General features: G+C 43.4%; 1 protein-coding gene across 1 annotated transcript in view; it reads left to right on the forward strand.

Moving 5' to 3' along the window:
• HSD17B2 (hydroxysteroid 17-beta dehydrogenase 2) overlaps positions 1–6,606 on the forward strand; it is a gene marked incomplete at its 3' end in the record, with an annotated part of 61,008 nt that extends 54,402 nt beyond the window's left edge. The window contains exon 5 of the mRNA XM_081107992.1: positions 6,245–6,606. Coding sequence (XP_080964118.1) covers positions 6,245–6,606 — 362 coding nt within the window. The remainder of the gene's footprint in view (positions 1–6,244) is intronic.
• Between the last annotated feature and the right edge of the window lie 9,877 nt (positions 6,607–16,483).

Below are 16,483 nucleotides of genomic sequence, written 5' to 3' on the forward strand. Positions count from 1 at the left end.
AACATCCAGATAAAAAAATAAAACATTTCCAGCCCCCAGAAGCTCCTATATGATCCTCTCCAGTCATAGCCTTCTCCCATTCCCAAAACATGCCCACTCTCTTACTTTTTGTAATTTTTTTGTTGTTTTTCTTTACAATGATATATCCATACATGCATCCCCAAACAACAACATTTGGCTATACTCATTCCGGAACTTTGAAAGGAATCAGCATGTTTATATTCTGTTGTGTCTGGCTTCTTTCACTCAATGTTGTTTCCACAATTCATCTAAGTTGTGTGTAGCTGTGGTTCATTCATTTTCATTGCTATATAGTATCCTGTGAATATGCCACAATTTTTCTATAGTTGATGGGATATTTGGTTCACTTTGGACAATTATGAAGAATTCTTCCATGAACCTTCTGTCACATGTACTGTGGTGTATGTGTACATGATTTTTTCCTACGACACATGCCCAGGAGTGGAATGACCAGATCACAGAGTTTAATTATCTCCATCTTTACTGGCTAATACCAAACTGTTTTCTAAAATATTGTTTCAATTTATAGCCTCACCCTTCCCATATAAGTCTTGTATGTCTTAGTCTGCATCACAGTTCTGAGGGACAGGTTTAATTGACCTAATTCTCCAGGTGAGGACACTGAATTGAGGTGGGTAATATATGGGTGTGTGGCACACCATGAAGGTGGGGAACTTGAAACCAGATCCTTAGGTGTAGTGCTGGAATCTTTCTTTCCTACTGGACTGCCCTCAGTTTAAAGCTGATATTTGATGGGTTCTCTGAAGGCAGGAGGCTAGACAATGGAGGGCTGAGGACTCAAGGTGAAGAATAATGCCTGAAGGAGGGGACAGGGCAAGAATAAGAATCTTAGGGACACAAGGAGCTTCTGAAGACATTCAAGGAGACACACCAATTTTTTTTTAGTGTCCTGCATTAAAAACAGCTAAAACATATTGCATGCTTAGCCGGTTTTAAGCAGTTGGCATGCACAGTTTCACTTAATTCTATGAAGCAAGCATTGTAATGATCACATTTTATAGGGAGAAAACTGAGACTCAGAGAATTTAAGGAATTTCCCAAGCCACAGAGCTGATATGAGGCGATATGAGGCAGAGATGGGTTTTGGATCCAGATAGTTTTAACCATTTCATTGTGTGTAGCCCAAAGTGGCAGGGGATGGGTGAGTGGGTGTCAAAAGTGGCAGATGAAGATTGATAAAGGGCTGGTGGCTTTGACACCAATAAAGAGAGCTTTGGGGAATCAAAATAGAGTACCCACAAGAGTGGTTAGAAAGCCCATGAGGTATTTAAAAAGAAAGTAGAAAGGGAAAGGAATTCCCTACCAGTGGTTCTCAACCTTCTGGCCCTTTAAATACAGTTCCTCATGTTGTGACCCAACCATAAAATTATTTTCGTTGCTACTTCATAACTGTAATGTTGCTACTGTTATGAACGGTAATGTAAATATCTGATATGCAGGATGGTCTTAGGTGATTCCTGTGAAAGGGTCGTTCGACCGCCAAAGGGGTCGCGACCCACAGGTTGAGAACCGCTGCCCTAGCCGTGAAAGCAGAGACTGGGGGGAGGTAGTTGGAGGAACAACAGTTCACACAAACATGTTTTTCATGACTCAGAAACCTCCAGAATAATTGTCAGGGTAATCATTTCTTTAAATACTGTGTGTGCCTTCATAAAAAGAAATGAGCAATTGAAACTCCGTTTACATTCCCATGAGTGCAATCGGATTTCACTGGCTTACATTTCAGAGTGAGGCTCCGCACACAGTCCTGAGACTGGGGAGTCCACCAAGCTTGAAAACAAAGGCTCCTGCCCACAGCAATCCCCGGCAATCACATACTTTGCAGGAGGGAGCATGGATTGCTGCACTCTTTCTGGAAAAACACCTAGCAGTAGCCATTAAAATTCAAAATGCATGTGCCTTCTGACCGGGGACCACACTTTGGGGACCGTAATCTACAGAAGTAAATGCTGAAATACAAAAGGATATAATATGCAAGGCCATTTATGGCAGAGCAGCCTAAAATGGTGAAACCTAGGAAGGGCTTTGATAGAGATGTGGAAAATTTTGCTGCTCTGGTTTCAATCTAGAGCCATTGATCAGAAAGCAGATTTGTGATTTATTACTAAGCAAAAGCAAGCACACAAACATGAAAACAAATTCCTTTTTGTTTTTTGTTTATTCCTGGTAAAACAGAATTCACTCAAAGCCTTTTACATTTATCCTGGAGGCCCGATGCACGAAATTCATGCACAAGGGGGGCGGTCCTTCAGCTCGGCCTGCACCCTCTCCAATCCGGGACCCCTACACCTTTTTGTTATCTAGCTAACCTCTTCACATTTAAAAAAATTAACTGAAATACCACCTACTCTAGGAAATCCTCTTTGAACAAATCTCTTTACAATCTGTATTAAGTATTTTCATAGTATACCATTCTTTTTCTTTAGCAGCAATTTAGAGTGGATGCAATCTGCCTCTCATTCTTGCCTCTGAACTCGCTCTTGTAATAGCGAAGCTTATCCAATGTACATTTGCCCTTCAAGAGCTTATATTTCGTTCAGTTTCTAGTTGGCTCCCTGCTTTTTTTTAAAGCAATAAATTTGGGTTGTGATAGTAAACCTCACTTGTAATCAAGCCTGTAGGTCTCCATATCTGAATATTTCTATAATACCTATCATTTTAGCATAGCAGAGATGGTGTTCATTTATAGAAAATAACAATAAATGTCACCTGATCATTTGATCTTCTAGTAATATTTTATAGCAAGATGTATTATTCTAATAATTTAACTATTACAAAACTGGGCATACAGATATAAATCACATTGAACAATAAAGAATGCCTCAAATATCAAAGCATAGTACACTTAGGGCCTCCCGTGTTCTGTGCCTCAAATATCATAGCATAGTACACAGTTCACATGGAACTCAGCTTCCTTTAAAATAGGAAAGGATGCCATACTCATGAAGCAGCTACTTCCACACATACGTTTTTTAATGTAATTCATAGCACATACTCTTTGTACTAATTGTTGGAAAATCACCCTAGCAATTGCCTCTGTCCCTCTCTGTATTGTTGCCTTACATTCTGATGTCATTACTGCGCTTTCATCATCCACTCGCTCTAATAAGATTGTGAATTATGCCGAAACCGGTTTGGCTCAGTGGATAGAGCGTTGGCCTGCGGACTGAAAGGTCCCAGGTTCGATTCCGGTCAAGGGCATGTACCTGGGTTGCGGGCATATCCCCAGTAGGAGATGTGCAGGAGGCAGCTGATCGATGTTTCTCTCTCATCGATGTTTCTAACTCTCTCTCTCTCTCCCTTCCTCTCTGTAAAAAACCAATAAAATATATTTAAAAAAAAAAGATTGTGAATTACTTAAGGGCAGAGATCATGACTGGAGCTTGTGTTTCTCTGTCATGGTGCCTAGATAAATACTCAAATGCCATCCAGTCCAAATGACTGTGATGAGAGAGGCCCACTGGATCAGTTGCTGGAGACTCTGGTTTTTATTTAAGGGGCCTCACTCGTTCTGTGCCTTTACAGAGGGGTGAGTAGGGGCTGAGGGAATTTGGGGAAACCCAGACAGAATTCTCCTCCTGCAAGATTTTGCTAAGCTGGCGCCCGGGACCACTGGGTATCTGTCCAATTAAAACCCGGACACACAGCAATAACAAAGGCACTGGTCTCCTAGGCGAATGGGTAATGTGTGGGGATCAAACCCCAGCCTGCAGGAACTCGCCCGCCGCCGCCCCCCCCCCCCCCCCCCCCCCCCGTCAGGGGAGACTTCTGGGGACTCGGGAAACTACACTCAACCAAAAAATCAGAGAAGCACAGAGGATGATTCAAAAACACAAAAGATAACTCTGGCGATTCCTTCAATCTCTGGGGTAAAAACAAACCAAAACAAAACCCTGATTGTACACACACGCGGGCGGGGAACATCGCTCCAGGGAAAAGCGGTTCAGACTCAGGCCTGAGGGCTGCGGGTAGAGACCCGAGGCCGCACCACCTGCTCAGGTTCTGCTCAGGTTCTGCGCTGGGCTGACGGGAGCGGCCTGGAGCTGGGCGGCCGCGGGGGCCGCACACAGAGGCCGCGGGGACTGCGCTGCTCCGGGCCGTGCCTCCAGCAGGGCCCTTTCTCCCTACGCAGCGAACATGGCGGAGCGCTCCAGGGCTCCGGGGCCGCCCGAGGCCAGCGCCCTTGCCCGCCCTCTCCTCCCGCCGACCACCGCAGGCCCGCGGCCTCCCTCCAGGCCGCCCGCCTGCCCCCTTCTCCTCGCTGGCAGGGCGGCCCCTCACTTACCGGCAGCCGGCGAGGGCCCGGCTCCTGCAGGTCCCCGAACAGGTCCATGGCGGAGGCTGGTCAGCCGAGAGGCTTCTTCGCCGGCGGTCCGGGCCGCACCTGGAGCAGAGCCCTTTCTTCCTAAGCAGCGAACATGGCGGAGCGCTCCAGGGCTCCGGGGATGCAGTGCCCAGGCCGCCCGGGCGCGAGGCAAGCACGCTTGCCTGCCCTCTCCTCCCGCCGAACCTCAGGTGCAGCGACCTCCAGGCCGCCACCAGCTCGCCCGCCTGCCCCTTCTCCTGGCTGGCAGGGCGGCCCCTCAGGCACAGGCAGCCAGCGAGCGCTCTGCTCCCGCAGGTCCCGGGACAGGTCCATGGTGGAGGCTTCGCCCAGGACCGAAGGCAGCTTCTCCTGGGCCGGCCACAGCAGCAGGCACCAGGGCCCGGCTTTGTCAGGAAGGACGTCCGGATGGTCACCCAGAATGCGTCCGGTCTAATTAGCATACTACCCTTTTATTAGTATAGAAGATGTTTGTATGAACAAGGGGGAAATGTAGAAAGATACACAAAAACTATAGGTTGCCTCAGGAGATTAACTTTACAAGCATATATATCAACCTCCTTACCCAAGGCTATTTTTTCCATTGATCCTTAGGGAGAGAAAGAGAAACATCACCATGAGAGAGACACATCAATTGGTTGCCTCCCACATGAGCCCCGACAGGGGCCAGGGATCAAACCTGCTACTGAGGTACCTGCCCTTGGCCAGGAATTGAACCTGCAACCCTTAAGTCCACGGGCCAATGCTCCAACCACTGAGTCAAACTGGCCAGAGCTATATACATATTTTATATGTAACACATATTATAGTGTGTACATTATATATTTTTTATTTTTTTAAAAAAATCCTCACCTGAGGATATTTTTTCCTTTGATTTCTAGAGATAATGGAAGAGAGGATAAAAGAGAGGGAGGAGGAGGGGGAGGGAGAAACAAATTGATTGGTTGCCTCCCCAATGGGTCCCTGCCAGGGCTGGGGAACCTGCAATAGAGGTAATTGCCCTTGACTGGGAATCGAACCTGAGACTGTTTGATGTACAGGCTGATGCTCTAACCACTTAGCTAACTGACCAGGTCTGTACATTATAGTGTATGTTGTATATAATAGTCATGAAAAGGTACGTACTGAACTATTTGTGACAGCACAATTTCTAAGCGCTTCAAATTGAAAACAGCTCAGATATCCATCACAATATAATGGATATAAGCAATTTATGGCATGTATATACAATGGAAAATTATGCAGCTATGAGAATGACCACATAGTATCATGGATGAACCTCTCCTTATGTAATTGATTCCACTTATATAATGTCCAAAGCCAGGCACTCTATTCTGTTCATTGGGACAGTGGCTCCTGGGAAGAGGGCTGAGAGTGGGGGCTTGAGGATGGTTTGTCCTTTTCTCTTTTTTATTAATATATTTTTATTTATTTCAGAGAGAGAAAGAGAGAGGGAGAGAGAGATTGAAACATCAATGATGAGAGAGAATCATTGATTGGCTGCATCCTACATGCCTCCTACTGGGGATCGAGCCCGAAACCCAGGCATGTGCCCTTGACTGGAATTGGACATGGGACTCTTCAGTCTGCAGGCTGACGCTCTATCCATTGAGCCAAACCAGATAGGGTGGTTTGTCCTTTACTTGATCTGGTTGCTGGTTATACAGGCTATTCAGTTTGTGAAAACCCTGTCATCTGTGCAGTTTTCTGTAAAAAATATATATAATAAATATTATAAAGTACATATTTGAAAGGTGTTTGGGAATGCTGGTCCTTATCAACAGAAGCCAATTCACAAGGGCCCGCTTCCCGTTAGGGGTCGGCCATACCTGTTCTGGCCCTACAGCATCTGAGCCTCCCTTTCCTCTGGCATCTCAGATATCACAGGCACGAGCGAAATGCGAGACAAGCTGGAGAAAGACCTCCTGGACCACCTCACCCCTGACGTGCAGGAGGAGTACGGCCAGGACTATATCCTTGCGCAAAAGAATGTTTTCAACGCAGTCTCTACTTACGTCAGCTCTGACCTGTCCCCTGTGCTCCGGGACATCCAGCACGCCATCTCTGCTAAGAGCCCCTTCACCTTCTACACGCCGGGGTCAGGGGCTTACTTGTGGTTATGCTTTGTTTCTTTTAGCCCCACTGGCATATTTGATTATTTTAACAAAAAATTGAATTACTTTAATAATGGTACACCTAGAATACTAAGCATGCCTAACTGGAAGAATAAGGCCATGTAGGCAAATACGTGAAAAATGTTGTCATCTTGGAGTGAATGAGAAGCCAGAGTTTCCCATTAAAGTTGTGGTTTCCTATCTTGCATTTCCTGTGAACTCTGTTGGGTGAATGGGACCAATGTACTGGTGAGAAGGCTGGAGGGTAGAAATGACCACCATGAAGAGTACTGATTGAGTGCCAACTCTGCACCAGATACATTCCAGGTATTCTCTCATCTAGTTCTCATCAGAGAACCGAGGTAGGTATCTTCACCCCTACGTAATGGGTAAGAAAATTAAGGATCAGGAAGGTTAAGTTCCTAGTTCATTGTCACACAGCTATCAAAAGGCAGAGCTAGAATTGAAATCCAGATTGGACTACACTGTCTGCCAGGAGAGAAGGAAGTGAAGACAGATGATGATTTTTTTTAAAAAGGGGGCGGTGTGAGGTGCGGCTACAGGGTTAAGCCTCAGACTGACCTGTTGGCAAAGTCACAAACAAGTCCCAGGTTAGAGGTCACAGTCCTCTTAGCATAATTAGGCTTGACCTTATGATGCTAGCTAGATCTTATCTGGGAAGCTAATTGGCTGAGGGAGGTGCAGGAAGTGGCCCAAACAAGTGAAGCTCACAAGAACAGTGTAACTATGGTCAAAACAAGTGAAGCTCACAAGAACAGTGTAACTATGGTAACCACTACCTTGTTTACCTCTGACTGTAAAATAAAGGCTCAGCTTGCCTCTGGATCTTGCTCTGTGGCCTCAGACAGGCATCTGATGCCCAAACAGGCCAAACACGATTCCCCTAGGTAAGCCCCCCTCCCCATTGAGAACTCCCACACTCAAGACAGATAGGACTCCGCCAGGGTGCTGCAGACCCCCCTATAGAGGATAAGTAGGGTAAGAAAGTGGATAGTACAGAATTTAGATTGAGAAGATGTGCCATACTGAGTCTAAAGGAAAAAGACTGTATTGATCTTTTAACACATATGCTTGCTAGCAGAGGAGTTAAGGTTACTCCCAGTCAGACGGAATGTTTTATACAAGAAGTATGTCCATGCTTTTCTGAGGAAGGAAAGGTGCTGGAAAGGTAAATGTAGAGGCATGGGAGAAGGTTGGCCCAAGGAGCCTTATCCTTAACCCTACTGTAGCCTTTCCACCCCGGGAAAGTGCAGGACTGGCAAGCTCTCCCTGAGGTGATAGATCAGGACTCAGGTAATAGCGGAAAGTGCCAATCCTACTCTTAAAATGGATATAAGAGAGCATTTGGGGTTTATTTAAATTATCCAGGTAATCCAGAATAATTTCCCCATCTTAAAATCTTTAATTTAATCGCATCAGCAAAATCCCTTTTACTGTGTGAGCCAATACCTTTTCTTTAAACTATTTTAAATTGGGCTTCAATCTTTTGCAATAGAATTAATTCCTGACAAATACACACTCTAGGGGAGGGTTCAATGAAGAATAAAGAATAAAATAAATGCTTGACAGAAAAAAAAAAATTGGCAAGATAGCAATGTCCTAGGTGAGAAAGTAAGAGACCAAAGGAAAAAAGGATATTAAGGTGGGAAGGTGGGTGATATTATTATTCATTAACCCTCTTTTATAGAAAAGCATTTTTTTTTTCAATTGCAATTTCTTTGGGGACTTTATCTCCAAAGCCTATAAGCATGGCTCTTCTGAAACAAGGTGAAACAAAATCCTTAATGAGCTCAGGGTGGAAACCAAATATTTCAGCTGATCTCTGGCAATTCTAGATTCTTGGAATCATGCTTGGCGAGAATAACAGTGTATAGTACACTGCATCTAGCATGATAGAATACTTAGTCTTGGATCATCAAAAAACTTCTACCGTATTGCAAAACATGGAAATGACTAAAGAGAAAATCCCAGCCATGAAAAACAGGAAGATCAACAAGCAAATTGAAGGCTTTTATCCTAAGCTATTTGTTCTTCTCAGGTTATTCTATCTGTATGAGGGTGTTCTGGTCAGCAGGTAATTGCCCAGGGGATTTTACCACAGAGATATTTTTGTTTAGCTTCACTTTCTGTTCTTCCTCCTATTTTGACAATAGGTAATTATTCACTGCTGGATGTAATGGAACCTCTGTCTTTGGCATTGCCCTGTGCTCTCTCTCCTGACCAACCAAGATGAACTGACTCTACATAGAGAAGGTATTAACTCGAAACGTGCCATTTTTTTATTGGTATGATTTTTAGGCAAGACAAATATTTGTGCAAGAAATTGTCATTGAGGAACACAAAACTCACACTTTTATCTCGAGTACCCATGGTGAATAGCAAAACAGAAATGAAAAATCAGAAGAGGAGTAGGCCAATACTTGGTACTGGCATTGGTAATGCTGGATTTGGTAGGCAGGTTTGGGGGGCTGTGTTCAGTATCCACTTACCTTCCTATGTGGAAGTCATTCCCCAGAGTGTGAGAGATCTTGGTGGAAAGCAGTGCTTTTCCTCTAACTACAGAAGCCAGAGGTCTAAATCCTGCCTGTTTCAGTATCTTAGCCTCTAGAATTTGGGCATCACAAACAAATGTATGACCTTCCTAGGATATGGAATGTCAACTAAAGGATATGAAGAGTACTGGTGGCAGTCTCCCATGAATAGAATAGTAGTTGTTGTATTTCCTCTTTCTTAGAGACACTTGGTCCCAACAACCCAATTTTTCAAGCCTGATCTTGTAGCCTTGTCTTGATTATGTGAATCATGTATCCTATATAATAAAGAGTTAATATGCTAATCACACCAGATGGCAGAATGACCTTCTGGAACGACTTTCTGGAACAACCAGTGGAGGGGGGCGGGGCAGGGCCTGGGCCATGAGGCAGCAGGGGCTGCGAAGGCCAAGCCCCTTGCATGAATTTCGTGCATCGGGCCTCTAATATATATATTATATATATATATATTCAAATAACTCACATTTTGTTCAAAGACAGCCAGAACTCAGTTTCTGTTACTTGCAACCACAACATTCTAATTTATATCATCATCATTACCACAACACACAAACCCTCTCCCGAAACACATCCCCACATATTCATGGGTCCTTAGTGTAAATGGCTCCAAGAAGGATGCACCCTCTACAGAGAGGGATGCTGTGTACATTTCCCCTGTGCACCATCCCAGTAGCTCTCTCCTCCTCTTTGCTCTAAGACTCTGCCCCACCTATAGGGACACAGTAGGATGGGGTCCCAGGCAGGCCCTGGATGTCCATCTCTTCTTTTTGGTTTCTACTGAAAAACTTCTTCATAATCCCAGATCCTGAAGTGGCCTCCCCCAGAGTGAAGGCTGTGGGCTATCCTCCAAGGGATGAGACTAAGATTTGACCTGGACAGATTAAGAGAAATGAAAGAGAAAAAGTCATGTAAGGAAACACTTTTCAGAGAGGCCTATAAAAAGAACTGGGTGGACTCTACTAGTCTCTTCCTGCTTTAAGACCAAAGGATTGCTCTTCCCTCCCCCTGCATAGTGTTTTGTTTTGTGTTTGGAATTCTGGCTAATACTGCTCCAAAAATGTCACACTCCTGGTGGCAGAGCAGCAAGGTGGTATAATACGGGCATTTTGGAATTACACAGTGTTATGAACTGAATGTGTCCCCCAAAATTCATGTTGAAATTTTAACCCTCAGTGTGATGGTATTAGGAGGTGGCGCCTTCAGGAAGTGATTAGGTCATGAGAGTGGAGCCCTTGTGATGAGATTAGAGCCCCTACAAGAAGCAAAAGGAGAGAGAGGCCGAAACCGGTTTGGCTCAGTGGATAGAGTGTCGGCCTGCGGACTGAAAGGTCCCAGGTTCGATTCCGGTCAAAGGCATATACCTGGGTTGCGGGCACTTCCCCAGTGGGAAATGTGCAGGAGGCAGCTGATCGATGTTTCTCTCTCATCGATGTTTCTAACTCTCTATCTCTCTCCCTTCCTCTCTGTAAAAAAAATCAATAAAATATATTTAAAAAAAAAAAAAAAAGGAGAGAGAGAATGCTTTTCTCTCTGCCATGTGAGGATACAAGAAGATGGCCACCTGCAAACCAGGAAACAGCCCCTCACCAGACACCAGATATGCCAGGACCTTGATCTTGGACTTCCAAAACTCAAGCTCTGTGAGAAATAAATGTTTGTTGTTTAAACCATACAGTCTAAAGCATTTTGTTATTCCAGCTAGAACTGACTAAGATGTGTAACCTTGGGTTCAAATCCTGAATCTGCTGTTCAACAATTGCATCTTAAGGGTTTTTTTTCCTTTCTACTCTAAAAACACGTGCAGTGGTCATGCTAATCTCATAAAGTTGTGAGGACAAGATGGGATAGTAATGCAAAGAGTTTAGTAATAATGCCTGGCATTGAACCAGGGGCCCAAATATGTAGGAATGATCATTGTTTTCTTTTTCTTTGTATCTGAGCACATTTTCTGTGGAAACGAAGTCACTTTGGTATGTCCTTTCTAGGTTGAGGTCCAATGGTGGGAAGGCAAACATGGCCCTAAATCTTTGCAGCCAGGACTTACAGAACACTCTGACCCAAATGGGGACTACCACTGCTGATTGCCTAATGCCCTCCCTCCTATGAGAGCACAGGGAGTCTTTCACGGGCAAACAATAAACTTTGTACCTCTTACTTTTCCTGATAATGATTTCTATTGCCTTTTATTTAATCTAACAATAATTTATGGCATCCTATGTGCTGCCAGAAACTCTGCTGAGCAATTTACTTGGATTAACCAATTCAAGCCTTACAGCAACCTCATGCATAGGTACTATCATCATCTCCATTTTAATTTTTGTTTTATTAAAAATATTTTTAAAATTTATTTTAGGGAGAGAGAGAAAGAGTAACATCAATTTGTTGTTCTACTTGTTTGTGCATTCATTGGTTGATTCTTTTATGTGCCCTGACCAAGGGATCAAACCTGCAGTCTTGGCGTATCGGGGACAATGCTCTAACCAACTGAGCTGCCTGGCCCGGGCTCATCATCTCCACTTTTAGATTAGAAATCAGGCTTAGCAGTTGACTTACCCAAAGTTGCATAGCTAGTAGGTAGTAGAACAAAGTTATTTTTTTTATTGGGTTCAAATATACATAACATCAAATTTACTATTTTGCCCATTTTTAAGGGTATAAATCAGTAGCATTAAGTACATTCACAAAGTTGTACAACCACCACCACTCTCCATTTCCAGAACTTTTCCATCATCCCAAGAATTGAGCTTTTTAGGCTGAGTTTAACTTCTAATTCATGAAAGGAGCAATTGTGCAGTGGTTAAGAGCATGAATTCTTCCAGAGTTCAAATCTCAGTTCTGCCATTGATGAGCTATGAGAGCTGGAGAAGTTATTTATGCCTAGTGCCTCAGCACCTTTGTCTGTAAATGGAGAAGATGGTAATTAATGGTGCCTCTTTCCTAGAGTGGTTATCATATTAAATAACTTACACTATATTAAGTACTTAGAACTCACCTGGTAAGTAGTAGGCACACAATAAGCATTGGTTATTATTGTTCCATACTGGTAATTATAGGGTGCTGTAGGAATGATGGGACAGGAGCTAGAACAGGGCATTAGGGAAGATATTGGGATGTGGAGCGGGTTTGGGACTACATAACATTTTATTCAAGCTGATTTCTTTGAGCTGGACTTGAAGCGATATATCTCTTCTTTACATAATGTTGGTGGGATTTCATTAGATCACTACAGTTTCCTCTGGTGTTGAAAGGCAACATGACCTCTGTCATCACTAGAGACCTGGGTGGCCCCAGCAGGCTACTGATAACACATATGAACATCTCTACTGACAGAGCTGGCTCCTGGTTGATGAAGAGCCTGGGACGAGCTGCAGAATGTAAGCCTGTGTAGACAACATCCTCAAACCCCTCTCGTCCTCTGGACTCCAGGCCAGGAACCTAACACACATGACTTTCACTTCACTTACCTCTCCTTTCACATGTCAAGGAATAATTTTCAGAAGATATTGAAATCGCATGCAAATACACAGTGAGCATGCACCAAGGTTTTCTTTAACTCATTGAGATGGCAAAGCTGGCTTCAGAGAGGATATAGAAACTGATTTGGAAAATATAGTGCTCTTATAATAAAAGAATGCTAAAATTAGGTACAGAACTGGTCAAGGTTCTACAAAGCAATACTCTATATTCTTTGGGTCTATATTCTCTACTGATCAGAATTGATAAAAATCATTTGAACCCTATACATTTTCTCCAAATTAATATCTACTGGGTCCCTAGTTAATATATAAGTTGTAAGTTGAACAAAGTCCCATTTCCTTAGAGTTAAGTAATCCTGAGGTAGTCTTTTAGACAGTGCTCTGGATTGATACTAAAAAGACTACAGGCATTTTTTTGCCTTATTTCCAAGTTTTAGATGATGTTTTCATAAGAAAAACCAAGGTACAAATTTCTAAGCAATCAGAAATCTTTTTCTATCAAACCTAGAAAAGGCCTCAGATGATTTTTCTGCACTGTGCTCCACATAGCCAATGCCAATTAATGAGAACTGATGCAAGGGTGAAAAGTGATTAGTCATCCAGCCCTCGATGATGACCATGGCTTGGTTTAGAAGTTCTAGACCAGTGGTTCTCAACCTTTCTAATGCCGCGACCCTTTAATACAGTTCCTCATGTTGTGGTGACCCCCAACCATAAAATTATTTTCGTTGCTACTTCATAACTGTAATGTTGCTACTGTTATGAATCGTCATGTAAATATCTGATATGCAGGATGTATTTTCATTGTTACAAATTGAACATAATTAAAGCATAGTGATTAATCACAGAAACAATATGTAATTATATATGTGTTTTCCGATGGTCTTAGGCGACCCCTGTGAAAGGGTTGTTCGACCCCCAAAGGGGTCATGACCCACAGGTTGAGAACCGCTGTTCTAGGCAGCTTCTCCCATGACTGGCTGAGGCTATTGCAATGACTCAGCCAAAGCTTTGGCTTAGACATGAGGAAAGACATCTCTCATGGAAGGAAAGTAAAAGGCCAAAGAAAGTGGGAAGAAAAGCTCTATTTTTCATTCTAGGTGGATGTTCGCTTGTTTTTCCCAAGTCAGGATTGGACAGAGCCCTTGAGCTTACTCCAGTGGGTTGTTTTGATGGTATTGGATGTAGAGAGTTGTATGTTAAATGGGTGAGGAGCTTGCAAGGGGATGAGAGATTTGTTCTTAGTTATGTTGGGTGCTTTTAGTGACCTTATATGGTCCCTCCATCCAGTACATGGACCTGTTGTAATCAAGAGAAACTGGAAGATTAGAACCCAGGAGTAGAAGCAATCATCTTCCATTCATTTCCAGGCATCCATTATGTGCCAAGCTTTATCAAAGTCTTTTGGAAGCCATCAGAGGATCTCTCCCTTAGAAGGACCATGGGGCCTGGCCTTGTGGTATACTACTCCATACAAGTTTCTTACGTGAGCTATACTAAGCCCTATGTGCCTCTGCACATAAAGGCATGTCTATCTGTAGTGAGAGAGAAGACATAGGCAGTGTGCCAATGTCCTTTGTTGAATGTTATTTCTCATAATTACACAGCTTTCAGACTGTCAACAGAATTTCCTCCTTGAAAATTACACTAGACATTTATATTTCTATGCAAAATTGGGGAAAAGATAGCTCACCAATATTTCCTATAAGGTAAAAGAACGCTAATTCATTGTCATCACGGGTCTTCATTTCTGTCCTATGTGAAATGATAAGAAGGGACAGAACATTTTCCCTGTCAGGACAGCTGTGAATAGACAATTGAGGAAAAGCATAAGGAAAGCACAAGAAGGCAGAGGCTATCAACTGAGCAGGTAACACCTGGCATTGCAATTTGTATGCAGCAGAAGGAAAGTAGGATATGTGACATCTCTGTGTCTTGGTGTCCTGTGACTTCTGCTTCATTGCTACATAAGAGTGAAATGAGTTACTGTGTAGTGGCGGGAATATTCCAAGCCTTACCTCAGACTTCTGAGGTTCAGTCTCTACGAAGGCATTACAAGAGAGTGTCAACAAGAGAAACACCCCAATATTGAAGGAAACAAGACAAAAAAGATATACCATGCAAGTACAAGCCAAACATAAGTTGGTATAGCAACAAACTAGAGTTTAAGAGAGGAAGCAATTCATATATTACATATCCTGCACACCTGGACTGGAGCCCGAATGTTTCTGCCCTATGATTCCTGGCCACTGTGCCTTCTCTGATCTGCTCTGAAGGTATAAATGCTAAGCCAGGTCATGGCTGGCCACTTTGCCCGCCCAGCCACACTGTTCAAAGGAGCCATATTTCAACACCAAACCTCAGGTTTTCTCTTTCATTTCTCCAACTCTCTCCCACTCAACAGGTTTTTGCACCAGACATGGTGCTAGATATTAGGGGTACATAAGGGGGACAAAACCAATGGATCACTGCTCTCCTGGGAATTGACAGCATAATGGGGAAGATTAACATGCATCAACTAACTAAATAAAGTTGTTTTATATAAACATGATCAGTGCTATTAAGTTTGAGTGTACAGAGAGCTCTTTATATTAGTACACCTATCCAAGGGGTTCCTGATGTTAGCTGTTTCATTAGGGCTCCAACTACTAAGCCAACCAGCAGTGGTTCTTCTAAAACAGCGGTTCTCAACCTGTGGGTCGCGACCCCTTTGGTGGTCAAACGACCCTTTCACAGAGGTTGCCTAAGACCATCCTGCATATCAGATATTTACATTATGATTCATAATAGTAGCAACATTAAAGTTATGAAGTAGCAACGAAAATAATTTTATGGTTCGGTCACAACATGAGGAACTGTATTTAAAGGGCCAGAAGGTTGAGAACCACTGTTCTAAAAGAACCCAGTAAGGGAAGAAACCCTTATGACCTGGCGGTGTAAGAAGGTGAATAACTGCTTGACATTCCAGGGTGTTCAACTGACTCTAACTCTTCCTAGACTATTCAGAAGCAACTTCAATCCCCATCTAATATGTATAAGAATGCATGGTTCTCCCTGGCCTGATCAGAAAGTCAGCCCCAATGTAGGGGCGCAGCACGCAGGTCCACAGGCCCTGGATCACAAGAGGAGCTTGTGTTTTGGTCTGAGCTGACAAACTGCAGAATTTGTTTGATCTGGTCATTGGGTGTTTTTTTTTTTTCTTCTTCTTTTTAAATCTGTTTGTTTTTGTTAATCTTCACCTGAGGATATTTTTTCATTGATTTTTATTTTAATTTTATTTTTTAAATATATTTTTATTGATTTCAGAGAGGAAGGGTGAGGGAGAGAGAGATAGAAACATCAATGATGAGAGAGAATCATTGATCAGCTACTTCATGCTACTGGGGATCGAGCCTGCAACCCAGGCATGTGCCCTTGACCGGAATTGAACCCAGGCTCCTTCAGCCTGCAGGGTGAAGCTCTATCCACTGAGCAAAACCAGCTAGGGCTTTCCATTGATTTTTAGAGAGTAGAAGGGAAAAGGAGATACACAGAGAGAGAAACATCAATTGCTTGCCTCCTGGACATGTCCCAACCAGGGCCAGAGATTGAGCCTGCAACTGAGGTATGTGCCCTTAACCAGAATCGAACCCAGGACCCTTCAGTCTGCAGGCCGCTGCTCTATCCACTGAGCCAAACCGACTAGAGCTGGTCATTAGTTTTGAAACACCTGGGCACAGGCCAGGTGGCATAGACCTGAGAGGGAGTGAGGGCATCTCTGGTCCACGCTGAATGAATGGATGCAACTTGCCGGGTAGGGCTATGGATGATTCTCATAAAACATTTAGCTCACTGATCATTGATAATTGGCCTCATTGAAAATTGGCTCATGTCTTTAAGCTGCCTTTTTTTCAGACCTACTCAGAGAAGCCTGTAAAACAAGGCCACTCTGCCTTTGCCTTCCAGGACCTCAAA

This window comes from Myotis nattereri, assembly GCF_964212035.1.
Source record: "Myotis nattereri genome assembly, chromosome: 15".
Classification (NCBI taxonomy): Eukaryota; Metazoa; Chordata; class Mammalia; order Chiroptera; family Vespertilionidae; genus Myotis; species Myotis nattereri.